The 17,406-nt window shown below is 37.3% G+C and overlaps 1 protein-coding gene across 2 annotated transcripts; it reads right to left on the minus strand.

Annotated features, from left to right (window-relative positions):
- Window positions 1-7,234: 7,234 nt before the first annotated feature.
- LOC110457116 (tripartite motif-containing protein 55-like) lies at window positions 7,235-16,021 on the minus strand. Of its 2 annotated transcripts, none has more exons than XM_021508219.1 (2): window positions 15,965-16,021; window positions 7,235-9,810 (listed from the first exon to the last, which is right to left on the minus strand). In XM_021508219.1, exon 2 carries the CDS (start codon window positions 9,684-9,686, stop codon window positions 7,461-7,463), a length of 2,226 nt encoding a protein of 741 aa, XP_021363894.1. In that variant the 5' UTR covers window positions 9,687-9,810; window positions 15,965-16,021; the 3' UTR covers window positions 7,235-7,460. The 2 variants fall into 2 exon arrangements, with proteins under 2 accessions (XP_021363894.1, XP_021363895.1); XM_021508220.1 differs by having other exon boundaries at window positions 15,943-16,010.
- Between the last annotated feature and the right edge of the window lie 1,385 nt (window positions 16,022-17,406).

Consider the following 17,406-nt stretch of genomic DNA (forward strand, 5'->3'; position numbering starts at 1 on the left):
TGTTTTCATCCTCTGTACATTGTCCATGATTTGTGTATAATATGTATTGTATACTGATGGGCCAATAGCCTAACGTTTGAATAAAATTTGAAAACTATATACCTAGTTCCAATATGGTATAGTCTTTCCCAACTGACAGGGTGATCACACTGACATTAGAACAATAAGATCAGGTAGAGTCAGTCCGGTGAGCCTTGACCACTGACCTGACTGGAGACCCTACTAATATATAGACAAAAGAGGATTATTCCCCTATTGTTAAGAGTATAAGTATACGTAGTGGACTCCTTGTTTGGGAAACACCATTAGGCATATATAGATATTCAAACTGCTGGCAAGAGGAAGCCATAGAAAATCATAGTTCAAGGGATGGTTGATATTAAAAGGAAAACCAATATGAAATGGAGGAAAATCTTAGGAGATTATTTTTGGACACAGAAAACGGGTGTGGCCCGGGCTACTAGGGCAACACCCCTGGGGTCGCCACTTCAATTGGTGGCCGGAATGAATCGAAGTTGTGTGAAAAATAATGAAAAATATACAAACTTTCTCGTAAATTTCTGTCTTTCTTGACCTATAACTAGTTAATTACTTAACCGATTTTTGTACGTTTATAATTTTTAAGCTGATATAATATTTTAAATATATATTACAAACTTGATGCAAGAGTGGTGGACGGAATGAACCACTATGAATGTAAATGTGCTAGACAAGGGAAATAACTGAAAAACGTTACCTGTAGATTCTTATTGTGAATGTAAATGTTACCAGGCGCTTTGACGAGGACGCAGTTCTACATAAGAACCCATTTTTTTTTATTTTTTTTTTTATATTTTGAACACTTTCAATTTACCTCACAGAAAATGTATTTTCAAAACATACGGACGTAACGTCAGATGTTGACACACAAACGAAAAATCGTAATAATAGTAGTTTTAGCTGTAGTTTGTAGATCTGTGCAGTTTTACAGTTTATAGTTGGAGATAATTAAGTTTGCAGTGGAGAGATTGTGTTCAAAATAGTGAAAACTTGTATAGTTTATGACAGATTAAAAAACTTGTGTTGTAAATATAGTGTAAATTGAGAACAGAAAGTATCAGTAATACAAAAGAGAACATAACACTGGTGACCATCAGTGGAGTTTGGATTACTAAAAACTAATGTCCAGCTGTAATAATAATTTACTTCAATGTGTCTTTTGAGCCTGCTCTACACAAAAACAGTGAAAGCATTTGTGTATTTATTTTACTTAAATCACATTATATATTTGGTGCCTTTTATACTTCATTAAAACAATAACATATTTTTAACATTCACGGAGGTAATCAGGAGATTTTCCTCGCCAGAAAAGAGCATAAAAAGAAAAAATATAATAAAATATGTTTCCTACCTACCTGCCCTATTGTTTTGGAGCCCAAACAGGAAATGCACATATATTCTTATTTTGCCTTAAAGTGTCATCTTTTGAGTTGTTCGTTCTGATGAAATCATTAGGTTTTACACTATCAGAATAGTTAAGCAAGTTTACTGGCTGAAAATGGCCAATTTTAGGGTTCAAACTTGGGAGTCTCGGGTCAGCATCTCAGAAAATCACATTGTATTACAATGCAAGTCAAAATCAACTGTGTCATATTGTATGTACAGTAATAGCTTCTAGTATAGCTAGTCAGACCATAACGTCATTAACAGCCATGTTAGAAGATTTCCTACGTAACCTGTATATATTTAAGAGAAATCCTGTCTTCGAAATTTAGGAAATATATATATAATTTTGAAATATTTCAAACTCAAAAAATGTAATATTAAAAAACAGATCTAGAGCAGCCTCAAGATTCTCTAAATGAAAATATAACAAAACAACAAATGAGTCAACATTATTAAAGGTACATAACTTATTTGTTTAACTTGTGTTAATGTGGTCTCATTTGATGATAAAAAAAATATGTAAATACTGGAATATGATCATGAGATATCGAAAATTTAAATATATTGTATGGGGGTTCTTATAGGAATGAAAGGGGTTTCCCCTGTCAACTATAAGTAAGTAAATGTAGAGATTAAACTGGGGATAACCTTGATTACTTGTCAAGAATAAGCATTTGTACAGATTTGAATTACATGCATCATGTATATTATTTGTGCAATTAATCTAATAGTTCAAGGGTAGATTTTTGACAATTATATTGCAAACCCAAAATTGATATTCATGGCATGTACACACTTCAAATATAAATATAACAACTCCATACATTTCGTGGTATTTGGTGCCTTAATCATTGTTAATTTGTTCTTTACTACATACAACATACAACAACTGGACATTCTAACATCTTGGCAGTGAGTATTACATTTATGAATTGTGAACTTAAACTAGAAACTCAGATTTTTCTTCTTCTTCAAAACAAAAATTATATGTGTTTCAGGCAACATACCAGAAAAAAACATAAGACAGGTCATGATCAGTATAAGCAAACAATTGTATATTTTTGTTCGGAATGGCTATTGACACTCGGGCTAGATAAGCAAAAACCGGTATGCCGGGTGACGGATTCCAGAAAGTTTTCTTGTGGCGATTGTAATTGTGCGTAGACGGTTGTGCATATCTGGATAGGATTTAGAACGATTAATGTAAGCTTTGATCTACAACCAGAGGCCCAGAGGGCCTGTATCGCTCACCTGTTTCTTTTGTTGCATGCAACTGACATATGGGTAACTTAAGACCAAATTTGGAAACTAGAACACAAGACATTTTAACGTCTCTTAAACGGTTCTAAAGATATTGTTGTTTGAAACTAAGTTTTTAACCCATATTGACTCCCATCTTGACCTTTGACCTCATTACTGTAATAAAGAAGACAATCCATACAGCTGGTCTACGTAACATACCCAAGTATCATGACTCTAATTAAATGGTTCTTAGGATATCGTTTTTTGAAGTTTTTAATATATTTGACCCATGTGACATTGAAAGTAGGTCAGGGTCATTTTAATAAGGCAACTTTATAGCACTTCATTCCAGGTACCTACTGGCCAAATATCATGACCATGAGCCTTATGGAATTTGAGAAGAAGATTGTTAAAGTCTTTGACCCATGTTGACCTTTGACCCCGACTTGCACTTAAAGTTGACCTATGACCTCATTACCGAATTGAAAAAAATAGTTGCACTGCTGGTCTTCATAACATACCCAAGTATCATGACTCTAGTCAAAATGGTTCTTAGGATATTGTTGTTTAAAGTTTTAATATATTTGACCCCAGTGACCTTGGGAGCAGGAATAGGTCTATTTAATGAGACAACGTTATAGCACTACATCCCAGGTACTTACTAGCCAAATATCATGACCTTGGGCCTTATGGAACTTGAGGAGAAGATTGTTAAAGTTTTTAACCAAATTTGACATTTGACCTCCATCAACCACTTAAAGTTGACCTTTGACCTCATAACTGTAATTGAAAAAAATATTCGCACTGCTGGTCTACAAACATACCCAAGCATCATGACTCTAGTTAAAATGGTTCTTAAGATATTGTTGTTTGAACTTTTTCATATATTTGACCGCTGTGACCTTGAAAGTAGATCAAGGTCATTTTGATTAGGGAACTTTATAGCACTCCATCCCAGGTACCTACTGGCCAAATATCATGACCCTAGGTCCTACATTTCTTCATAAGAAGTCGTTCAAAAGAACAAGATGTCCAATGGGCCTGCATCGCTCACCTGGTATTTTGTTTCTAAAATAAAGCTACTGGCAAAATATCAGTATTTATGTATAAAATTCATTCAAAAGAACCTGTTATTTTTTAACATTACACCCCTGTGATTGAAAGTCAAACAAGGTCATTATGTTTAACACATTTTATGCCTTTCATCTCAGGATGCAACTTGCAAAATATCAACATTCCGGAACCCATGGTTATTCAGAAGAGGTTGTTTAAAGATTTTAAACAAATTTGACCCCTGTGTCCTTGAATATAAGTCAAAGTCATTCACTTTAACAAACATGGTAGTCCTTGACCCAGCATGCTACGAACTAAATATCAACATCCTGTGCCTTTTGGTTATTCAGAACAAGTTCTTTAAACATTTTGAACATATTTGCTCCTTGTGACCTTGAATATGATTCAAGGTCATACATTTAAACAAACTTGGCAGCCCTTCATCCTAGTATGGACTAAATATCAACATCCTGGGCCTTTTAGTTATTCAGAAGAAGTTGTTTAAAGGTATTTTTTAACAATTGACCCCTGTGACCTTGAATATTGGTGAAGGTCATTCATTTGTACAAACTTGGTAGCCCTTAACACCAGCATGCTTCTGGCCAAATATCATCTTCGTGGGCATTTTGGTTATTGAGAAGTTGTTTAAAGTTTTTAACATATTTGACCCCTGTGACCTCGAATAGGGTCGAAGGTCATTCATTTGAACAAATTATGTAGCCCTTCATCTCAGCATCCTGCTGGCCAAATATCATCTTCCTGGGCATTTTGGTTATTCAGAAGATGTTGTTTAAAGTTTTTAACATATTTGACCCCTTTGACCTTGAATATGGGTGAAGGTAATTAATTTTAACTAACTTGGTAGCCCTTCACCGAGGCATGCTACCGGCCAAATATCATCACCCTCGGCCTTTTGGTTATTGAAAAGGAAGTTGTTTAAAGCAAAATATTGACACCGGACAACGGACGCCGCGCCAAGGCATAAGCTCACTTGGCCCTTAATATTACTTTGAATGAGAAAACTTTGCCTTAATTGTTAATTGACAGTCAAGGTCACTAGATTCATGTGTGAAAACATTTAAAGGGCATATTTTGAACATTCAAGGAGCCCAGTATAATAATATTTTACAAGTAGCATGCTAGGGTTAAGTGCTACAAAGTCTGTTCAATGTTCAGGAGAATCATTGGGCAAAGAGGACTTATTTCATATAACCAGAGGGTGTTCTCACACTCCTTTAGGGCAAAGGGGTGGGCAAGATACAGGAAAAAGAGGTAAAACTTCAAAATCCTTCTTCTCCTGTACCAAGGTGGGATTTTAACCAATTTTGTCCCATAGCATTTTTAGGCACCCCCATGAGGCAGAGGGGCAGGGCCCAATAGGACAAATAAAGGTAAATCTTTTAAAATCGTTCACCTTCTGTACTAGTTAAGGGATTTAAACAAATTTGTCCTAGAGCAGCTTTGGGCAAAGGGGATTCAATTTTGTTTGAACGGAGGATGTTGCCCCCACTGGGGGCATAGGGCAGGGCCAAATAGGGGTAATAAAGGATTATTAATTCTTCTGTACCAATGGAGTGATATTAACTAAATTTGGTTTAGAGAATTTTTGGCCTCAGGTGATTGAGTTTTGTATAAATGGAGGGTGTTGTTGCCATGGGGGCAAAGAGGCAGGGCCCAAACGGAGACATACAGGAAAGTCATTTGTTGAGAGCCCCACACTTTATCCTCCACATCTACCTATACTCAACATAATTAGAGGAATATATTCATGTTACCAGAGTTAGATCTGGGGAACTACCCCCCCCCCCCCAGGCCTTAAAAAAGACGGGATGGAAAAGACGACTGATAATGCCCATACCACATGATATGTCCCATACAGATATCAAATGATCTAATGCCACATATATTACAAGAGCTCACGCGATTTCCATTTGATCTAAAAGCGCACCATTATCTCAACATTGTATTCATTGTACTTAGCATCGATAACACCAAACACACATGTCGTAATATAACATAAGCTTGTCTTTATTACGTAGCACTACATCTTTTATATCCATATATAACAATATAACAATACAATGTAATGTGATTTCAGTTCGGAGGTTTACAATGAAGTTGTAGTCTCTAGCACCAATGAAACAACCACCACTACATCTAGGCGCGTACATAGCTGTTAGATGTGTACGTACAGTATGTAAAGCATAGGAATAGTTGCGTGTTTATCGAAGGTCCTCAAATATACCATTTTGAATTGAATGGATTTGCAATGGCTTCACGTAACAGGTATGTTGGTGTTTTTTTGTGAAGAGTGATTCACTTAACAATTTAAGTGTTCATAAATCTTACTATAAGCCGTTTCAAATATTCTTATATGACAGATAATTTTCTGTCAAATCAAAAACAAGTCAGCTTCATATTTCATATTTTTTTAAACAGAAATGAAGAAAAAACCCAGCAGTACACAAGAATTTTCCTCAAAGCAACCTATAAGNGGGGGGTGGACTGAGGATGGCTAGATGATAAACTTCGCACATAAATCGTTTACTGTCCAGCTACGCGCCTGGCTGTCATATACATGAACATAATTGTCACAGGAATGTATATATATAAAATACGTATACTGTATACGTCATAGATTCACGTACACTAATTCATTTTATTATCATATACGGTTATCACAAATATATAAATGTATATATATGTAAATTCATGTGCTCCTAATAAACGTCAGTGGACTAAAATCTTCACGTAATCATAAGCTGTTGTTATCTAAATACAAATGACTATGAGTTCTATGTACATGGAATATATGCAATGCAAATTATAATTACCACTTTTCACAAATAACTGTGTCACATATCCAAAACCATGTATTGTATACAAATGTATGTCACAGAATCACAGACATCACAATATGTTACAGCATTGTATGTCACAGAATCATAGATGCAATAGCAAAATACAGCAAGGTGCACAACTGATATGGTGTAAAACATATTGAAATACAAATCGCTTTCACAAAAACGAGTAACCAGAACCTCGCCTTTCCTGATTTTATGGCAAGCCTACATACAAAACAAGAGTACCGCGGAGCGGAACAATATACGCCCGTCGCATGCCATATGGTGTTATATACTTTCTTACAATGATATAAGATCTGCATCATTCAAAGAGTGATTAGCTGACATGCTATAAAAATCTCCGGATAAATAAAATCAAATACTGAAAGGAACAAAATCCTCGAATCAAAATTCTTTTCAAGGAAACACAACAATATATATCATGATTATTTAGCCTACTAAGTTTCAAAGAGATCCGTTAAAATGTAGGAGAATTACGGACAAAAATCAAATACTGAAATGAACAAAGGGCAATACCTTTTGGAAAAATTGTCGAATCAAAATTCTTTTAAGGGAGACACAACTTCATATCATGATTATGTTGTATACTAAGTTTCAAAGAGATTGGTCGAAATGTGTAGGAGGAGATTGCCGGACAAACCGGCCGGACAACGCCATACCATAATACTTCCGTCAAATTTGACGGGCGTATAAAAACTAAAAAATGTCAGAAAAATGCGAAACAAATTGGAACTTTTCTTTGTTGGAAATACAATACAGAGTCTCCGGACAAACACGGACTTCTCTTTATAATACAAACTTGTTTCGAGCGATCTTAACTAGTTCGTAGCCTTACACCATTATCCATCCTTAAAGCAACAGCCACAGTTAGTTGTGCTATATCTGAGTAGCAAATGGGAGGTAGGAATACTCTATCTCGTACAGGGACACAAACCCGTCCGTTTTGGTTACCGCTAGAGTCGTGCCGTCAATATTTGTACACATCTGGTAATCCTCTTCAACTGACCCATCCACCGAAATTTGGTTACGAAGAACCTTTTTCATTTGTCCCGAAAAGGATGTTACCGAGACATCTCCGTTTCTCTTGTCTAAAAGCATAACCAAGTCGAGTTCATTAACTATTGCAATGCCTTGCGGTTTCGCCAAACTCACAGCCGCATGCCCAATGAAATCCTTCTTATGAATGGCAGTTGAATCGTCGGATTTAAAGAATATGACCTTTGACATACCAAGGTCACTGACTATAATGTCAAAAGAGTTCGTCACAACAATGTTTCGTGGATTAGTGCAGTAATCCAACGAGATTTTCCTCCTTACGCGTCCTTGCAAATCAATCAGATCGATTCGTGTTGCACAAAATGGCGGACATCGGCAGGCAATCAAATGTTGTGATTCTTTGTGAAATGCAATGTGTGCATACTGACCCGTAGTCAGGGCCTTTCGGACGCTTGTTTCCTCTCCTTGCTTTAGACCTGGATCGCTGAGGAAAAGCAGCTGTTTTTGTTTCGGGGCAGTGACTACGCATTCCTCTTCAGATATAGCAGCGACGTCCCACGGTTCAACATATCCGAAGTCATACACATTCAATAAAGCGCCATGCTGACTGAGAACTTTCATGCAATAATTTGACTTGTCGATCAGTACAAATGTTTCCCCAACAGTTGCTATAGCTACCACGAACGGGACGTTAATGTCCCCGGATAACTGGATATCAACATATTCCTTATATGTTAACCCCACAATCCCGTCTCTGGTAGACGTGGTAACCAAGACATCAACGGATGGACTGACATGCGGTTCAGATTCAGTATGAACTACTGCATAATTGGCATTGTCTACAGCCTCAGGAAGCGGAGGAGCCGACGGCTGCATGTGAGGAACGTCCGTAACATCCATTTCCTGCTGCCGTGGCAACGGAGGGGCTGTAGGAACAGGACGAGGGAAAGAAGACGAATCAGACGATCTGTGTAATAGCAAGGAAGGGTGCTGAACCACACTCCCATATGTAGGGAGGCTGTCTTCATCTCCTTCGTGTGAATCCGTTTGCGGCGCCGTTGTTACATTTGCCAATTGATCATGAAAAACATCATCACTTTCTTCGTCATTAACGGTCACTGCATAGGGGCCTGAGTGACAGCTATCAATCACTTCAATATTCACAATGTCTGAGTTGGTCAATTTGTCTTCGAGTTCAGTATTGATCATAAATCTCAAGTCAAACGACTTTGTCAAGTCCGACTCCAGAAGTGGTAAAACATCTCCAAAAGATAGCACATTTTTCGACAGGTCTCCTGCTACAACCATATTCTGGGATGGTTTCATGGACGTCTGAAGAAGTAGAGCTATGGCAAGTTTCTGCTGATTATCTAAAGAAGCAAGCAGCGAGGAACACACAGAGACGTCTCGTTCTAAATGCATTTTCTCTTTTTCTTCCAATTTTCGCGCCTTTTTTAAAATCATTTCTTCTTGTTGGCATAGGTAATTCACAACCTTTTCCTTCAGATCTGCATAATAAGCTTTCACTGTCGATTCTGTATTTTCTCTGTCTGGGATAGCGTGCTCTAACTTTGATGTCAATTTTCCATGAATGAGCTGTGTTTGAGATACAACAGCGTCTAGGTCAGACGAGATTTGACGAATTCTGTTGTAGCAGACGGTTGCCATCGTTTTCGTGATGGCCAGAAGATTACATCCGTGATGCATGTTTCGTTTACATTGAATACATGCAAGCGAGTTGCATGCCTCACAATAGTAACTGCAGCGGATCCTGGGATGAAAGGAACACAACGGAGCGAAAACACCGTCATCGGTTGGGAGCGCAGGTCGTTCATTTTCTTGACTATAAAACTGGCATAAACTTCTTGTCAAGGAATCCTCTTCTAAATTCGATAACATGGACTCACCCACTTCCGTTTCCGGTTCTTGTGGTACGTGTTTATAACTACACACAGGACATGGGAATGAGGTTTGACCAAGATACTGTGTTATGTAGCCGATCAAACATTCGTGACAGAATACATGTTGACACTTCAGTTTCTTAGCGTAGTTGACAGGTTCATGGCATATGCCGCATGTGCATAAATTTTGAAGGATCTCGTCCATTTTGGAACTATCTGAATATACGTGTAATCAGTAAGCTGTCTCCTTATTTCAGATTACTTAAATAGCTTGGTTCCAAAACTTTTTTGACTTTTGAACGTCTTCTCAACTGTAGTCTTCGTTCATTCTGAAATATAAAAGGGACCTATCAATTGCATTGGACACGGCAGTAGTTGGCAATAATAATTTATCAGAATAGCCCAAAAATATTAATTAAAACATAAGTTAGTCCCTTTAAGCGTTTTTTGTGTGGATTGTTTGGTGTAATTCAATTTCTATATTCAAAAAATACGACATGATACAGTAAGGTTGAATAGGCTCGGAATGTAACGATTAGGTGTGAGAAGTGGTGTTTATGGTTTGGAGTTTGGAGTGAGTAGTGTTCTGTATGGTAGGTGTTTGGTGTGAGAAGTGGTGTTTGTGGTAGAAGCTTGGTGTGAGAAGTGGTGTTTATGGTACGTGTTTGGTGTGAGAAGTTGTGATTGTGGTAGAAGCTTGGTGTGAGAAGTGGTGTTTATGGAACGTGTTTGGTGTGAGAAGTTATGTTTGTGGTAGAAGCTTGATGTGAGAAGTGGTGTTATGATAGGCGTTTGGTATGGGAGGGGTCTCTATAGTACGTGTTTGGTGTGAGAAGTGGTGTTTGTGGTAGAAAGTTTTGAGCGAAAAGTTGTCTTTATGGTAGGAGTTTGGTGTGAGAAAATGTCTTTATGGTCGGAATTTTGTGTGAAAAATGGTGTTTATGGTTAGGGTTTGGTGTTAGAAGTGTTGTATGTGGTATAAAGTTTGGCATAAGAAGTAGTGTTAAGGTAGGAGTTTTGTGTTAGAAGTTGTCTTTATAGTTGAGTTTGTTGTGAGAAGTGGTGTTTCTGGTAGGAGTTTGGTGTTAAAGTGGTGCTTGTGGTAGGTGTTTGTTGTGAAAAGAGGTGTTTGTGGTAATAGTTTGGTGTAAGAAGAAGTGAAACAGTTTGTGGTAGTAGTTTGGTGTTAGAGGTGGTGTTTGTGGTAGCAGTTTGGTGTAAGAAGTGGTATTTGTGGTAGTAGTTTGGTGTTAGAGGTTGTGTTTGTGGCAGTAGTTTGGTGTTAGAGGTGGTGTTTGTGGTAGTAGTTTGATGTTAGAAGTGGTGTTTGTGGTAGTAGTTTGGTGTTAGAGGTTGTGTTTGTGGTAGTAGTTTGAAGTTAGAAGTGGTGTTTGTGGTATTAGTTTGGTGTTAGAGGTGGTGTTTGTGGTAGGAGTTTGATGTTAGAAGTGGTGTTTGTGGTAGTAGTTTGGTGTTAGAGGTGGTATTTGTGGTAGTAGTTTAGAGGTGGTATTTGTGGTAGTAGTTTGATGTGAGAAGTGGTGTTTGTGGTAGTATTTTGGTGTTAGAGGTTGTGTTTGTGGTAGTAGTTTGATGTTAGAAGTGGTGTTTGTGGTAGTAGTTTGGTGTTAAAGGTGGTGTATGTGGTAGTAGTTTGGTGTAAGAAGTGGTATTTGTGGTAGAAATTTGATGTTAGAAGTGGTGTTTGTGGTATTAGTTTGGTGTTAGAGGTGGTATTTGTGGTAGTAGTTTGATGTGAGAAGTGGTGTTTGTGGTAGTATTTTGGTGTTAGAGGTTGTGTTTGTGGTAGTAGTTTGATGTTAGAAGTGTTGTTTGTGGTAGTAGTTTGATGTTAGATGTGGTGTTTGTGGTAGTAGTTTGGTGTTAGAGGTGGTGTTTGTGGTAGTAGTTTGATGTTAGAAGTGTTGTTTGTGGTAGTAGTTTGATGTTAGAAGTGGTGTTTGTAGTTTGGTGTTAGAGGTGGTGTTTGTGGTAGTAGTTTGATGTTAGATGTGGTGTTTGTGGTAGTAGTTTGGTGTTAGAAGTGGTGTTTGTAGTTTGGTGTTAGAGGTGGTGTTTGTGGTAGTAGTTTGGTGTTAGATGTGGTGTTTGTGGTAGTAGTTTGGTGTTAGAGGTGGTGTTTGTGGTAGTAGTTTGGTGTTAGAGGTGGTGTTTGTGGTAGTAGTTTGGTGTAAGAAGTGGTATTTGTGGTAGTAGCTTGGTAGTTTGGTGTTTCAGTACACATTTTATAAGATTGTCAGTACTTGGACTAAAGCTTTAGCTTTAATTTGAAGTTTTACAAGTCATCAGCATTTTCATCTTTACAAAAAAGTTCCTACATGTAATCATACTATTCTTAGGAACCGGAACAATCCCATCAGGTACTGAAGCACTAGAAATATATATATATGCAAGTGTACAAGGTAATTAGGACAAGTAACCGCTCGTTTGTTTACATTCCTGTAGTCATAGAACCAGATTGATTAGTGTTCCAGTACCTACTGATTGGGGTATAGGAGCTTGTTTTGTTCAATAGAAAATATTAGGTAAAAAGGTATTGATATTATATCTTTATGACAACAACCTAGATCAGTCCTTCATTGTGTGGTGTCTAAAAACACATATACATTAAAGGTCTAGGTTGTTGTCATAACATGCAATATCCTTACCTTTTTTAATAATAGTGAATAATACTAATTTGAGGTTCTTATATACCACTTTATCACAACCTACATTGTAGTTTGTAGGTCATCTCAATGTGATTCACAAATTGTTATCTGTGGTAATAGGGCCTTTGCAACCAGCTAATATCTTTCTCAACTCCATAGGGAGCATACAGCTAGCATTCAACAATTCTAGCACTGCCCAATTCCAACCACATACTCATTTACAGCCGAGTAGACTGGAACAAGCAGAGTAAAGTTTCTTGTTCAAAGATACAACACAGTGCTGTGGCGTGATTCAAACCTGCAACCTTCGGTCACAAGGCAGGCGTTCTACCACTAGACTACTGTGCCTCCTCCATTTTACCTATTATTATCTATTGATTGAAACAAGCTCCTGTGGTTAGGGGCATCGACCATACCTTGTGATCCGCTGCATTTCACCGGGCATACAGAGAAAAGTACATGTAAATGTGGTGTATGTGTGTAGTATTATCCTGCCCAACACTGATCATTGATAAGGTACTGGAGCTGTATCGGCAGATTTGGATATTTGCAGTCAAAAATGACTATACACAGCACACTTTAATATATATAGGACAAATGTAAACAAACAATTTAATTGTGGTCGCAATTTCTTCACACACATCCAAATAATGGTTGACAAACAGGTTGAGTCGGTAAAAGAAGAGATTTTTATATAATAACTCTACTTCTGGTGACTTTGTAAATTGTCAGCATAGCAACTTTTTGCACAAGCATCCTTTAATACCCATATCTGATTGTTAAACAGGAATATTGGAGACTTATTGATGTTTCTGGGAACATTATTAATCAATTTGGTAGGAAAACACAAAATAGTTCAATCCCTCTCAGCAAATGAACAACTATAACGGCTTGTTATCATTCCTTCTTGGAAGTATCTTCCTAATGCACATGGGGCCCCAATCTGCTTCTTCAGCATATTTGTCTTCAGAAACACATTGAAAACACACGCTATCATAAGTTAATACTAATAAGAGATACATGTTGATAAGGAAAAAAGTGTAATGATAGAATTTCACCATATCAGTGCAATTAACAAAGTATCTAATTTCCCCAATGACATTGTATACATGTGCAGATAAATATTCCAGTAACAGCTTGTTTGTTTACTTTCGTCCTATATACATGTAGGTTTTCTATGCATACTAGCCTCACAGGTACTAGCATTGTCTGTCTATACCCCTATAATATAATCAGGTTGCTTATTCTGTCCCCCTAGTAAAATGACCCGTTCCAGAAAACGAGATTTTGTCATAACCATCCATAGTATGACACCGGGAGCAGTCTAGATTGACAGGAAAATATTCTTTCATTAATTTGATGTATGATTTGCCATATATCGTGCAGTATAATTTATGATAGACTTCATGAAAAATCGAAAAATGGTTGAATTTCAGTTGGTCGGACACTGTGCTGTCCACGAGATGACATGCTAAATCCCTAGTGGGTATAGTAGTGCAAAACACACGGCATGTCTGCTATTCAATGTCGGTACAGTATTTCTACAATAGGAAACAAACTTACTTGTATGATAGTTCATGGCCTTACATTATCATGTCGGACACCCGAGTCCAGTTTTTAAGCTGGTCAGGCTGACGATCAGAAATCTGATCAGATTGTTCCGTTAAATTTAAAAGCCAACCAGCATCGAGGTCACAAAAGTTGGAGAAAATGGCAGGTTCTGTTCAGATTTCCGTGGACAGCACAGTGTCTGTCCAACTGAAATTCGACCAATTTTCGATTTTTCATGATGTCTACCGAAATAACTGCATGATATATGGTAAATCATACATCAAATTAAAGAAAAAATATTTTCCTGTCGATCTAGGCTGCTCCCGGCTGAATACTACTATGAACAGTTATGTCAAAATCACAGGTTTCCTGGAACTAGGTCATTTTACTAGGGGGACAGAGTTAGCAACCTTGATTATATTATAGGTGTATTGACAGACGAGCCTATTACCTACATGCTAGCATAGTCATATTTGACCGATAGCGAAATCTGCCTTCATGTATATAGCCAGATTTGACCACAGGCTTTTGTTACAAATGTCTAATACACGTTTATGCTAAATTGAACAGAAGTCTGACGTTTTAATCAATATAAGTTTAACAGTATGCACTTATATTGATTAATCGTCAGAATACATATTGATATGGGTCACAACACACTCACTGTTCAGGTGTGCTGTGACAAATGTCAGTTTGGCATGCCATGAATTCAGGTCGTTTAGGTACCCAGTTGTTTCGGTACTTCTGAAAATCGTTTTGGTATTTCTGAAAGTCGTTTCGGTATTTCTGAAAGTCGTTTTGGTACTTCTGAAAGTCGTTTCGGTACTTATGGAAATTGTTTCGGCACTTATGGAAAACCCTCTTTGGTACCAAGTTATAGTCAACGTCACCACTTTTTGCGTGCTGTATACCTTCAAGGGAAGTAACTCTAAGTGTGGAGTCAAACTTATGCTATAATACATGTGTTTGTATCAGTTTGTTATTTTGATTTGCTCATGTTTCCAATATCTTTCTTTAATAGATTTTCTGGAGAGGTCTTTGCTTGTTTTTTTCACTTAATAACATGGTTAATTTATATTTCAACAAAATAAATAGCTAAGTATAGCGGGACATATATATAACATGTTTAATTAATAATAATAAGAGCGCAGCTCTTCTTGCGCCAAAAATATCTCTTTATTTGATAAATTTTTTCTGTGCTTATGTAAATTCATGACATTAAAAATTATAGAAACTGAAGTTTCTTTCAAATTTTCGGTCTTTTCTTCTCTCCATCCAAACCGGAAGTATATGGTAACTACCAAACCAAACGTTAAATCCAGATATGTTTGGGCTATTGTGATTCTCTTTTTAAACGATTTAGAGGGATCAGGCAAAGTATATCATGGAATTTAATCACCAATATACAATTAACTTTAATAATAACAGATAATAACAGTTATATTTGATAAACAATATATCTTCAAATATGAAGTCCCTCTACTGTGCCTCACTCTTTCCGCAACATTACGCTGAGGCCATAGACGGGGCAATTAAATACAACAGTACCAAATGCATTTGCGTTTTCTCTTGAACTGCATAATTCATTCGAATGTTTTTCTTTACTTATTATTAATTTTACATTAAGTACTTTATCGCTATAAAACGAATTAATAGATAATATTTTAAATAATGTTATTTAGAAAATAAGATTGATAAAAAAAGCATTTAGACTCTTCGCTCGTTTCAGGCAATGCCTGTTTTCAAAATGATTGATTTTGCCCAGCAACAGATTCAAGTATATCATATAAAAAAAAATGCAGGTACATTTTGTATGCATTAAAATGGGTAATGTTATGATTCAAAAAGTATACTATACTATTGAAAAAAATGTACGAGCTGCGCTCTCTCCAGGCCATGCCCGAGTCATATTAATAGTACCGAAACAACTTAAATACAGGTACCGAAACGACTTACAAAAAGTACCGAAACATCTTCTTTTTGAAGTACCGAAACGACTGTATCCCCTAAGTTTCCTATAAACTCCACAGATACCAAACTGTCTTCAATGCGGAGGGGACGTTTAAGCTCCGACACTACTATCAAATCAAATAATATTTATTTAGAGTCGGACAATTTGTAACAACATTAGCTCTAAAGAGCTATTTATCCGACACTGCTCTAATTTTTCCTGTAGACTATTGACATTTGACGTAGGACTAAAACGTATTCTATTTCACCAGTCATGGGAACCGTAATTACCATATATAGTGTCTAAAAGTACCTTCATGTAACGTTTTCTCATTTCCCAGTCTTCGTTCATGCAGCCGGAAATACATTTAGGGGCACTACTAATAACCAGAATTTGCGCTGTTAACATGGAGTGATTAGTTTCTTAGAAGCAACCACCTTACCTCATCATTCTTTATATCTTACTTATTTATGGACAAAAAAGAAGTAATACAAATGGTTTTGTGTAACATCAAGACAAAATTCAGGTAACCGTCCATAAACAGAATGGAAAATTCTAGTTAAAGTTAAAACCGTGATTACGTCACCGGAAGTTGTGTATTGTACTGCGAAAATAAACGTGATAACACTAACGGCAGGAAAAATCCTATCAATACGTTTAGGAGACATTTGCTTCTGAGATGGGCTTTGCAGTGGCAGATCCAGACCCTTTATCTGGGGGGCGGCGAAGGGAGCAAATTTCCAGTAGGGGTTTCCATGTGGGGAAAAATTGAGGAAAATGGTGAAATACATGATTTTTAAAGAAAATTCTCAGGGTGGGGTCGGGGGGTTCATGTAGCCCAAAAAAAACCTTTGGATCCGCCACTGCTACGGCTTGTGTTTATGAACGGGCTTGTAGTTGCATTTTCGTAATGCAAGCGAGAGGGGGATGATTTCCTGCAGTTTATAAAATATTACTGAATCACATTCCTATCTTCGAAAAGAAAGATCCATTAAACAAGGAAAACTATAGACATTTGAGTGTTCTTCCCACAATCTTAAAAGTCTTGGAGAAGATATTGCACGACCAGCTCAATGTGTTTTTAAATGATATTAAAACCCTTTCCTAGACGCCTTCAGACGGGGCTATGTGTGCCAGTCTGTCCTGCTGTGACTCCTGGAGGATTGGCGTCAGTTTTTGGACTGCGACTCCTGGAGGATTGGTGTCAGTTTTTGGACTGCGACTCCTGGAGGATTGGCGTCAGGCCTTGGACAACCGCAAGCACATAGGAGCTATCCTAATGGACTTGTCCAAGGCTTTTGACTGCCTTCCTCATGGTCTGTTGTTGGGGAAGCTGTAAGTCTATAGACTAGATGAGTCAGCAGTTACACTTGTCAGTAGTATAGGACCTAGTTACCTCAGTGATAGACAGCAGCGTGTCAGGCTTGACCCTATGGTTAGCGACTGGGGATGGCTCAGGAAGGGGTCCCCCAAGGATCTATAGTGGGGCCTCTTATTTTTAACGTCTTTATGAATGACATTTTTACTGTCTTAAAACATGGGTCTCTGTTTAACTATGCAGATGACAAAACTTTGTCTCATATCACTGATAGTGCTCTTGATCTTAGTATTGTGTTACAAAATGAAAGTAATTTATTACTTAATGGGTTCACCAAAAAATGGCATGCAGGCAAACCCTGAAAAATTTCATGCCATCTGCATAGGAAGGAAATCAAAAGAGCAAATTTCATCTTTCACTATTGGAGATCACCAAT

This window comes from Mizuhopecten yessoensis, unplaced genomic scaffold, assembly GCF_002113885.1.
Source record: "Mizuhopecten yessoensis strain PY_sf001 unplaced genomic scaffold, ASM211388v2 scaffold9023, whole genome shotgun sequence".
Classification (NCBI taxonomy): Eukaryota; Metazoa; Mollusca; class Bivalvia; order Pectinida; family Pectinidae; genus Mizuhopecten; species Mizuhopecten yessoensis.